The 12,701-nt window shown below is 35.4% G+C and overlaps 1 protein-coding gene across 3 annotated transcripts in view; it reads left to right on the top strand.

Moving 5' to 3' along the window:
• The window catches only part of COL12A1 (collagen type XII alpha 1 chain), a 589,904-nt gene that overhangs the window by 240,961 nt on the left and 336,242 nt on the right, over positions 1-12,701 (top strand). For all 3 annotated transcript variants that reach the window (XM_044063907.1, XM_044063925.1, XM_044063915.1), the window contains one exon: positions 5,813-5,952. In XM_044063907.1, coding sequence (XP_043919842.1) covers positions 5,813-5,952 — 140 coding nt within the window. The remainder of the gene's footprint in view (positions 1-5,812; positions 5,953-12,701) is intronic.

The following is a 12,701-nucleotide window of genomic DNA, read 5'->3' as shown; positions in this document are numbered from 1 at the left end:
AACCCTGAGCTATCGGACATGCTCCACTTAAACAAATCCCAGTCCCTCAGAGCCACACACTCCAGGGATCTAAACCTTGTCATCACAATGAACAAAACATGCTAGAAGGATAGGTTCCTGACCCAGAGACTCCCCATACTCTGGAATAGACTGCCCATACATATCAAGCAGAGCACCTCCTTGGCCCTCTTCAAAAGGAACCTTGACAATTGGATGGGAGATGCGAAATTCACCTCAGGGATTACGTCAGTCACCCTGCTAGACAGGGGTCTGGGGAAGTAAATATTGTGGAAAGAAATATCCAGGGAATTGTTATGGCTAGGCTTATATAGGCCCTAAGGCTGATAGCCTAGTACCAACCTATGAACCTATATGTAGATTTGCAGAGGGACTAGAACTGGCTAATAAGAGGGAAGAGCCCTGGATCAAATTGAGATGCAAATGAATTAAATGGACTTCAAAATATAATGCTTACTTTTTTCTGAATAATCATGTTACATAATTTTCAAACACTAGCAGTTATTTAAAAAAAAAACTGCATAGGAAGAACTTCTTCAACAAGAGCAGTTTCACATGTTTCCAACTCTCTGTCATGCTTGCAAGTTGCAGATATTCTTTTCAGTCCTTTCCAAAATTATTCTGCCACAATCAGATAATGAGAAATTCACAGCCAGCATAATTTCTTTTCTTTCTTTTGATGTATTGCAAATTGCTAAAACCATCCAGCATAATATAATGTAATATTATGATTACTCTCAACACTGCATTCTAGCTCAGATATCTTTTTAAAACGCCTTATAGTACAACCCCCTTTCTTATGCTATCAACTGCCTGTATAAACTATATTAAAGCACAGTCAAATATTTGGTTCAGAAGCATACATTTGAAAAACTTGTAACTTTACTTTTCACTGTAAAGCATTCGGAAGCAAGCTGACATTAGTTTACCATTTTAAATGAACATGGTCTGGGTAGACTACCAGATCTTCAAGAGAGTACACATTCATCTTGTTATATTGTTTATGCATGTGAGGTGGTGATAGGCCATCCTTAAGAATGTCTATTTTATTTCAGTATAGACACAGGTAAGTTTTTCTCATCCATAGCTTCCAAAGTATATTAGGTATTACCAATTGTAACCACATTAGAACCTGTTCTGTGTGCTGCTCAAGTCATCTTCTCTTTCATCAGGTTCAAAAATATTCATTCTCTGTGAACCTTGCTTTGATTTGATTGTCACAACTCCAGACAGAGGACCCATGAGTAGTTCCACTGTTTCATCTGGATTTCTGCACCCTGAAAACACATTGCCTTGTGTATAGTCTAACAAATCATTTCTGCAAGTACAACATAAAGGATCACCCCAGCTGCATTCCTCAAAGGAATAGTTTTGCACAAATGCACACACAATGTCAGTGTAAAATGTTTATGCAGTGGGGCATGCCTCCCTTGCAGTGCACACTGAACAGCTTTTCTGACCTTTGCTTTATTGCTCTTATTCTAAGTTAGATGTAACTCAGAAAATGACAATAAAAATAAATAAAACATTACTTATTATCTATCTGGGATTCCCTGATCTCAAAGAAAGAATAATGCTTCACCGTCAAGCTAAAACACATTTCTATATTCCATCGGGATATTAAGCAAACAACTTCTCTTCTAGATCATGAAGGAAAACTACCATGACCAAAGACCACAGTACTTATAAGATGTAAGTCCTGAACAGCTCTCATTTATGACAGTTTCTGATGTTAGAAATGTGTTTAAAAAGTCTGTTTTTTCCATTTTGGAATGTAATTGCAATGTTCCATGTAGAACATTCTTTTTGCCAAAACAATTGACAGCTTTGGAATAGAGTAACAAACCTACATTTTCATGTTAGAGCAAAGATATCCAACTGCTTTTACAAGAGTCCCCTCTCAAAATGGCAAAACAGTTTTACAAAAAATACTTTATCTGTGGTGCCCCAGTTCTTGCTCCTGACCTTATATTTTGTCACACCCTTTTGGCCTGTTCTCATGTAGTTTTAAATCTCTCCCAATGCCTATTAGTCTGATCAAGAAGTTGCATCCTAAAGATCAGGCCATGCTCGTACCCAAAAAATGATGTACATTTTTACTTTCTGATTATTCCATAGCCTGTAATGTTACAATACTTAGAAATCAGTCACTTCAACAGAATTACCATTGTAATATAGAAAATATAGGAAAGAAGTCTTACTTTTCTACTCCATAAAAAAGGCTTAGCCTGTAGCACAATTATTATTGACTGATAGCCATACTCTGTTCTTTGTCTGAAATACTTGAAAGTACATACATACACAATTATTAAAGTATCTCACTGACTCAGGTATTCATACCCATTCTCATTATGGATTTCACCAAGGTTATAGTACAGAGACTGTCCTTTTATGCTTCACTCGCTTTCTTCATGGGAAAATGAATTCAGGCCAATATATTGGTGCTCACTGACTTGAGCTGTCAGTGCATATTACTCTCTGCCTATGTACTCCTTGCCAGGCTGTAGAAGTGTGCATTCTTTGGTTGTACTCTATAGTGGTTCTGTATTTACATTCACTACAGAGCACACCACATATGGCTCTTGCCAGTTTCTTCCGTGGTTCTGTATGGAGTGCTCAGCTGTCTTCTGTCAGCTTATTGTAGTTACACCAAAATCTTGGACTATGCGGCTGACTCTACAATATTTTATTCTGCATCTTTAGTTAACTGATATCATTGGTAACCTTACATTAATTTTTAAATATTATCCAATACTGGCTGCATGTCTGTATCTAGTATTAGTAGTTACCACTGAGTACAACAGAAACAAAGACTATATTATTCACTTCAAAGAAAATGGACATATCTGAATACTGTCCATTTCAACTACAATATATTAGACCACTCTTGACAGCCTTTCTGAAACTCCTTGAGTTGATAGTTGACTAAAACATTAAATCTGGCGTTTCAAAGCCTCATTCTTGAAACAAATCAACATCTGGGTATACTTTGCAGTGCCGAGCAGTTTGTGTGGGATTATACTAAAGTTATCACTGACAGTGATGCCCTTTTTCGACGTTTTTACTATATATTCTCTGTATTGCCAAATGTCTGTTCTAATATTGTGACACCAGTAGAACAATATTAGAACAGAATCACCACACTTGATGTTATTCTGTTCCACCTGTTATGCCTTACAAACAGTACACTGGCTAAAATTAATTCAACTTATTCATGTGTTACAGGTAAGGGTGGCACATTAAGGATTAGTCTTAATCCTGAATGAGTGTTAGACTGCAGTGTGGAATTTGTGATTAGCAAACTGCACCCCCCCCCCCCCCCCCGCCACCCAACAAGTCCCTCATGACAATCATTTTGATTAATTATTGTTCCCTTTGATAGCATTAAATACCTGGAATAAGCTGTCATGCTCATAATACCAAACCAGTTCTAAAGTCCCAAGTCCAGAAAATACTGTTTTTCTATCTTCCCCCAAATTGGTAATATGAGTGTCATATTTGTCAGGCCAAGATATTTACAACAGAAATACTTCCTATGCTTTCTCCTTAAAACCTCTGTTTTCTTGTTTACATTTTTTTTTGTTATGCAATTTAAATTGTTTGTAAACCTTTTAAACTCCATCTGTTACTCTAAACTACATAATGCTAGTATTAGACTCTAACATTTAAAAAACAAGTAATTTCCGTGGTATCCTCGAAGTCTCTAAACAACTCACTAAACAAGTGTAGTGGGTCCAAAAACAAAACAGTGTAAGAAACTTCTCTGTGTGGAAGATTTTCAGTCCATATATCTCTAGTTAATCACTGTATATTAATCAGATCAAACAATCGTAGTAGAAGTAGCGAACTTTAAACTCATCAAGTCAAAACAAAACAAAACAAAAAATAATAATAGAAAATATATAATTGCACAGCATTACTAAGTATTCAAAAGTAATCCAAGCAAGTCAGGCAGTCTGTTTCCAGTTGAAAATCCTTTATTAAGTACACAGAAAAACGATCCAAGTAAAACAAAAATAGAGTAATAATTTCCTCACAAGCTTTCTAAATATATATATATATATATATATATATATATATATATATATATATATATACTTTTTATCAGACATGGGAGTGGTTTATTTTGCTGTAAAACAAAGTAACTGTCATAATAATATAACCCTAATGTACTTTAAATAAAATTTATAATGATGTGGTACCTCTTATTTAACCAGATTATTAAGTAGATTATTAAGTCTGTGATTTTATCCAAGACAATATACGACATGGCTGGAAATATATAAATCTTAGTTCATTTGGCAATCAAAAATATATATAAATATATACATATACATTTTGCATGTAAAAATCAATTTCTATTTCCATAACCTATTGTTAACAAAGATCACTTTCATCCTTCTAGACTTCTTCAGGTCTGTGTACAAGAACCCTAAAAACTATCTATAAATATATATATAATTGTATAATTAGTATTGTTATTACACATGATGTTGAATAAAGTGGAAAAAAGAACCAGAAAAAAACAAAAATAAGAAAAATGTATGTATGATGATGGAAACAAAATATACACTTAAATTAAAACTGATTTAAAATGGTATTTAAAACCAACCGTTAGAATAAAATAAAATAAAATAAAATTAGTCATGTAAACAATGTGGCAATTTTCTAAGTTCCAGTGCACTTTTAATTGAACAGTAGTAGTTTAGTCCAGGCTTCCTAAAAGAGTTCAGCTTTAATTGCCACATGAGTTCATGTTTCTCCAGAATATTCGGGATGTCTCCTTCAAGATCACCCATATCTATGTGATCCAGGATCTGGAACTTAAAACCTGTGTGTCTTTTATGAAGAACATTTACATTCATCTTTTAATGTAGTTTCTGTACCCAGTATTTCTCACATTTTCCTGTAGCCTCTGTTTGCCTCTCTTTCTCATCCTCTATGTTTTAAAGATGCATAAAACAAAATGGCCAGATGAGATTTTAAATTTTCTTAAGACAAATTTGATCTTCATCACAAAACTTGTACTTATAGTCTGAAGTAAGGACCCCTATGTACTTTCTAAGCACTTTTAAAAATATCATGCATAAATAGTGTATCTTCTGTCACAGATATTCATCGTTTTTATAATCTGATTCAGATTTAGGGTTAATATTATCAAAACTATATCTATGTATCTTAGCTCACCCTACTTTCTGAAATGTCTCTTGTTTTCTAGGCAACATAGTAAAAGCTGCCTCAGTTACTCTTTGGGGTGTACATAAGTGATCCAGTCTTAACATTTTTCTTTACAGAAAAGAAGTTAATAAGTAAGCTCATCCAATAGAGGTATTAGGCTGGGTAATTGGGGTGTTATATCAGAAAGAGGATACTGACTTGGGCTCCAAGGATTTTAGCAAGCTATATGACATAAAGCTATACTAAACATTATTTAACAAATCAGAAGTCAGTCTTATTGTAGTACCCAGAGTAAAACATCAGCTATTCAACAAGACACTAGAACTCATACTAAATGAAGGTGGTAGGGAAAGCAGTATGCTTAAGAAGAAGAAGTGACACCTTATTTGGTAGGTTGGGGAAGTGATTAGATAAGGTGGACCAAGCATTCCTTGTATGTGGTCACATTTATCCTTCTATTGACATTACATACAAATTCCAAGATATTAGAATGGTCTTTACAATAAGACAGTGCCTATACACTTGCTTTCGTGAAAGTAAATGAAGTATGTTAAAAAGGTTATATCCTTTAATCTTGCTCTAAAACTCTGCCCTAAATAATACTCTCTTTTTTCAGTGCCATTAAGTGGAATTAGAAACCTGAAGCTCACCGAAGTTACTCACAGCTCCATGAGAGCCACCTGGGATGCAGCTCCAGGGAATGTTGTGAAGTACTTGGTCAACTACAAGCCAGTAGATGAGCCTGAGTCCAGACAGGTAAATAAATTGTGTGACTGAAATCAATCCTGTTAGACAAATGTAGATTGAACTGGTCCCTTACATTTGTTTTACTGTTTTCAAGATGGCTGGTTTCCTTGTTACAGGATGGTTGTATATTTTTAAGTGCAGGACACCTTTGTACATTTTTATTAAGACATAGTTGCATATTGTGAAATGCATGCTAAGATAACATTAAAGTTATTATTAAATATTTTGCATTTTCCATAAAGGAACTTTCTTTTATATACCGTACAACTTGAAAGTGATTGCTCCATTTCTGTTTTATGACTCTTCACCACTGTATGAACTGTTTTTCACTATGTTTCTGCAGATGAGATTTGAAGACAGTACTCACTGACTATTACAAATGCCGCATACAATTCAATAGTAATAGTAATAGACTTGGAAAATGTACAGTGTGATGTAAACCAAAACAGTTGTCACAGGAGATTAAGATACTGAGAATACATTTCAACTCAGCCCAATAAATGTACAGTATGTGAAAAATTCTTAAAGTCATTAAGATGAGCACTCAAGAGAAAATAGGACAAGTAGCCAAGGAATTATTTAAGATCAGTCATGAGAAGACCTGCTATCAGTAATCACTTTGAACACCATAAATCCATTTAAATACAGTCAGCATAGTGATGAGAGGACATAAGTTGCTTTGTGGGAAATCCTTTCAGAAAAAATAGTGTAAAATTAAAATATTTTAGATGAAATCCTGCAGAAACAAGAGACTTTTTTGTTTGATAAGTCTATAGTTTTGCTGTGTACAAGTGTATTGTATTCTTCGATGGGTAAATATAGCTGTAGATTTCTTTGCTTCTAGGAGAATAAGAAGACATCAAGAATTATGTCATCCTTTAAATGGGAAGCTCATCTGCCTGAACTGGTGGCTGCTCATCTAATTGGAAACGATCCCATGGCACTTAGCTTCCCTGCTCTCCTGACCAATTTATCCTTAGTTTGAGTGCCATCCCAGAGCCCCACTGGAAAAAAAAGGCTATAGCCCTAGTGGGATGAATTTGGTTAACAAAATAAATGAACAAATAAATTAATGAACATACAACCAAATGAGGTAGAATAATAATGCATAAAAGACCACACCTGAAAATAAGTGGTTCACCTTTGGTAACCTATAGGATGCCACAGCCACTAGGATCGTTTGGTAGATAACATTTCTCCAAGCTGCCTGGAACCCTCTTTCCCATAATGCATCACCCATTCCCATTTTTTCTTTGATGTCATTTGAGAACAATCTGAAGAAATGGCCCTAGAGTATCTCATTTCTTTTTTGGTAATTTTGTGAAAAAAAATTGTATGGTTTTGTGCGCCAGTAAAATTTTTTCCTGCTACTTTTCATTTTAATTTTAGTCACGGGAATTAACCTTTCATTAATTTTTCTTTCAGAACATCTTTCCTACCTCCTTTTCCATTGGGTCTAGCCCCTGTATCTCATGACACTTAAGCCATTTAAATTCTATTTGGATTCACCAGGAGTGGATGTAGTTTAAGAAAAAGAGGCTAGGACTTCTGCACCATGAAGAAGCCAGGTTTAGGGAGTATTTACAGTTAGTGCACTAGAAAGGGGGCTGGCATTGCTATTTTCTTCCCTGTCCTGAGAGAGGGTTGCAATGGGCCTGTCTCTCGGGGCACAGTTCTCCCAGAAAATTGCATTTTTGGTGGACATGTTAAAATTTGCTACCAAAATCTCATTTGGGAGTTTGGACATTATTACATATATACTGAAGTTTTCTTGTCCCCAAGGGACTGTTTACTTTGCGCAGAGGCTTCCAAGACAGATTGCGCAGTCTCTGCAGTAGCCCACTGAAAGACTGTTACTTCATCAGGAAAAGTGCAACTTTTTCATGACAATGATAAAAGAATAGGGGAAGGTCAGATTTTTTTAATATAGCATAAAGCTAAATAAATGCTTCATATAATGACTGGAAAGACAGATTGCTAATGGAAGCCTAATCTCATACCAGCAGAAATAGGAACCAGATTATAAGAATCCCCATATTCCAGAATCTCCATTAATTTAAATACAATTAACAAAAGTATTATAGAAAGTTTTTTCACAATTATGAAAAAAATAAGGAAAATCAAGTCCTTCTGTTGCCTTAAGAACAGAACGATGATAAACTATTTTTTCTGGATTGCCACCATCAGTGCCCTTTGAAATGAGAACATGGTCTGGAGTCTGTTTGCCTGTCATGAAACTAGATTGAAAGTATGAGATGATGTCTGAGACAGTTGACTGTATCCTGTCTGCCATGACTGGAGGAAAACATTTTAAGGTAAAGATGCCATTGAAAGATAGACATGTTTTTTTTTTTCTAATAAGAAAGATCCATGTTTGGTGTAGGTATTAGGACAGTTTTAGATACATTAGGATATATGTCTGAAAAAAAATGAACTCCAAAATGAAATGATAAACATTTAGTAAGACTTTGAAAACCTTAAGTACAGAACGTTTTAAACTGTGTCAGGCTGGCAATGGTTTGCCTTTTGATGAAGACTGACAGGTATAACTACTTCCAAGGTAACTGTTACCCCAAGGTTTCTTCATACGAAGCAAGTAGCCGAGATAACAAGACCATCTTTAGAATCTCATCAATAAAATTATACTAATATTTCTGGGGGAAAAAAAAATTTTGAAAAACTTCCACAAAAAGCGTTATTGATAACAGAAGTAACACATTCATTTCCATATTTAGAAATACATTGGATGACGTTTCTGGGAACTTCAGTATTAATAATCTTGGTCATGTAAGCTGAGAATATTTGAGCCTATTATGAATATCTAGCCAAAACACTGGACTCCTGCAAAGACAAGTGTGAACTTAAACACAGATTAGGAGAATTCTGAAGAGTAGAAAATTCTGTCTTCCTTTTTTTTTTAATATGAATATGCTGCTTGACTTATAATTTATGACACATTTCTTCTTCCGAGCTTATTGTAGAGTTCTTGTAAGAAGCTGATTTGTCGATAAGAAATCCACTAATTGCCATTTTAATACATGCCTCCTTAATACCCTGGTTAATAAAAATGTCATAATTAAACAATACATTATAATGATCACTAAGTTATCAAATTGCAAAAATATTTTTTAATTAAATCCAATATAATTGTACTTCTGGATTGTCAGAAAAATATTTAGTTTCAGTTTTAACACTAGTAGTGAGTATGAGAAATTAATGAAAAAAACAATAATGGACCAGAAGCAACAAATATGTTTCTTGTACTATCAGAATGTGATAGGATATTATAAAACAAATGAAAGAACATTTTTCTTACAATGTTGCAGTCCTTTTACATTCCACAAAGACAATCTCATCTAGTAAGATAAGAAAATAATGGACTAATTAAACTAGCCTTGAATACAGATAAGTTAAATTTGAGCATACATGAAGAGAACCGCAATTTGGTACCTGGGTGAGTACCTCCTGAAACATGTACAAAATGTTTACCAGTAGAAAATAAAAAGTTATAGTGTAACAAAAAAGCTTCTTTCAACTGTAAAACTTAAAAAAAATTATATATATATATATGTGTGTGTGTGTGTGTGTGTGTGTGTGTGTGTGTGTGTGTGTGTGTGTGTGTGCCTTCTTTGAAGGTTGGGTGCTGGGCTGGCAACTTGACACTGTAAAAATTCACTGCCAATCTTTAGCGGACCGGAGTTCTGCTGTGGCGACCCCTATATGTATATATATATATATATATATATATATATATATATATATATATGAAAACCATTGTAATCAGTCCACATAATAATTATTCCCAGTAGCTCACGACCAACCTGAACTACTTTCTGCACTGTAGACAGGAAGGAGTAAAACCATATCAGAATGATCCACAGCCCTATAAGAAAAAAAAAAAAAAAAACAACCCCATTACTGGTTGCTGCTCAAGCCTAAGACCAGAAACCTCTGACTCTCCCAGCTGTACCATTTAAGAAAACTGAAAAACCTTCAATGTCCAGAGAAGCAGTTGGAGAAATCAGATGTAAGGGAGTAACTGTAAATAACCTTAACATGGTATGTAAAGAAAGGCGAACTGAAGTAGAGTAATATCATCAGTGTTAAATGCTCCTGCAGTAACTACAAATACAAATGTATCGGTCTGCTCTTCTCATGGTATCAGCAAGCCAAAAAGGAAGACAGCTAGCTTCAGACTAAAGGATATCGACACATATTCAGTGCCTAAAAATGTAGCTTTAATGAAACTTGAAAAGCATAGAATTAAAAGTTAAAACCACTTGAAGCAAAACTAATTTCTAGTTTATAAAATTGCAAAAAAAAAAAAAAGAAATGAATGCTACCCTGGATTCTTAAGAACCCTAAATGCAACACGGGTTGAACATATTTGTAAACTATCGGGTGTAAAAACTGTAATTACAAGACATATTTAAGTGTAAATCATATGAAAGTTATCAAAACCAATAAACATTTGAAGTGTTGGCACTGGGATTGCCGAGTCCTGGAATGTGGAGATGGAATGACCAAAAATCCAGACTGTTCCCAGGTGCCAGTAAATAAGAAATTTGACCTGCAGTAGTCCTGAAATAGAGAGAGGTATATAAGAGCAATGGTGATACTTTTCATAGAAAAGACAGGAACACCACTACTAGACTTAATAGGGTCCCTTGTGGACCATTTTAACCCTAGCTAGTTTCCCTTTTAGTGCTTGAATTAACCTATCCCAGTTACTTAGAGATGGGCCTTACCCATCCCATGGTGAATAATTATATATTACACCAATATGAATAACTGGAATCATAACATAGATAATATGAGGGGGACCCTTGCATGGAATAAAGCATTTAGGAGCTACCTCTGTCCATTAGTAGTACAAGGGCCAGTTCTGGGGTAAACTTTCTGCTTCCCATCCATAGATCCAAGTTGTGCTTGAATATGGACAGGGATGGATTTTGCTTTATGTGGATGGGGAGTCTGTTCTGGAGTAGTTAATCAAGAAGAATATGCTCTCTGGAAGGGATCATTTCCTTCATGACTTACTTGGTGGTTCCCACTGCTGACAGGGTTATTTCTTATGTAACCCAGGAGGCTTGGTAAAAACCTGATGGGTATGTTCTAAGAGAGCAGAGAAAAATGTCTTGTCTTCTAAAAATTAGAACTATTAGGTCCAGGCACCTTTCATCATCACTAGGTCAGTCATCATGATTCTGCTGTACCACAGAGTCTTGTGATATATTTTCCTCACAAGGAAACCAGAGAGCTAGATCTTTTTGAAAATGTATGGATATATGCCCTTCATTTTCTCTGTGAGAGCACTTAATTGTGTCTTTCGTGTACTAGATTTTCAGTATGAACTTATGAATACATGATCAAGACACTGTAAAGATTGATAGATAAAGAATTAAAATCCAAGCTTAGTTCTTAACTGGCAATAATTTTGTCTATATCTAACCTTGGGAAGCACCTAATGTGTGGATGGTGTAGCAGGTTCAACAGGTGCCACTATAGCTATTTGCTACAATGATTGTTTCATTAAGAATTTCAAGATGTCTTTTCTTAATGTCCCAGTTAATGGTTCTGATGTGTTTTGTCCTTAAGTAAAAGAGAAACTTTAGATTAATGAGTCCTCCTTCTGGGCCACACTCATATGAGGTATGCTTCCCTGATGTCTCCCAAGAGGACAAGCTAGGAACTTGGTCTTTCTGATTTGAAGACAGACCAGGATCATGCAAATCTGTTATTATGGCAATTAGATAACTTTTGTATCTGATATGATCTGTTCTATCCTCTTTAATACATCCTTCGTTTTTCCTCCAGCCTTGAGCAGATGAGGGGCTTGAGGATTTTGGTTTTGTATGCTCTTTATTTTAAAATGAGTAATTGTTTTTTCTCTGGTACTTTACCCTCAAGTGGCACACTGGAGATTTGGATAATTAGTGAGGAGAATAGAGCATTATAGGTAAGAGGAAGGAATTAGAGATGGGGAAAGGAGACCATTGAGGAGCCTAGCCCAGTTTCACAATTGCCCCAGAGCACTGTCTGGTTATGTGACTTGCTGATAGTTACATAGTAAACAAATGGAAGCTGAGGGAATCAAATCCTGCAGTACATGAAGCACCTTGTTAACAACTTACAGCCTTAGTCCTGTGCCCTGAAACATTGTTCACTAATTGTGTGTTACTGGTGAATGACTGAAGCAGGCACATGTGGCCATCTTTCCAAGAAAGATAAGCAATGTTTTGATGAATTTGCTGTACTTAACTATGTTGTAGAGTTCAGCAGGAAGAGACTCCCTTAGTTTATGGGCTACGATGGAGAAGACACATTTAGAGGTTAAAAGTGAGTTATTAAGCTTCGCCACAAACTGGGGCTGACTTGATATGTGAATGCAAATGGTAGTGGATTTCCTTGATTGCTAGCCTGTAGCTAAGGGGAGAAGTGAAATCACTGACTTTGGTTTTATGGACAAGGGATAGGATTAACAGGTCTACATGTTTCTTAATTTGGAGCCAGTCAGTATGGTGGAGTATGAAATTTTATGACATCCACAGAGGGTAGCGTTAATTTTGACCTAAGTTGCTGATATGTAAAGGCACATTTAAGATGGTGTTGAGAGTAACCACAACATATTTGAGAGTGTGCATGTGCTGTAGGTTGTTCACCATGCCTTTGGTGTGTGACAGTGAACATAATCTTGCTTTCTTAGCATTCAAAGTTAGTGGCTGAGCAGCCATTAGTGCAAGTGGCAAAGCACAAGT

The sequence above is a fragment of the Protopterus annectens genome, chromosome 1.part0 (assembly GCF_019279795.1).
Source record: "Protopterus annectens isolate FY-2018-M chromosome 1.part0, PAN1.0, whole genome shotgun sequence".
NCBI lineage: Eukaryota > Metazoa > Chordata > Ceratodontiformes > Protopteridae > Protopterus > Protopterus annectens.
This window is presented reverse-complemented; position numbering and strand designations above follow the sequence as displayed.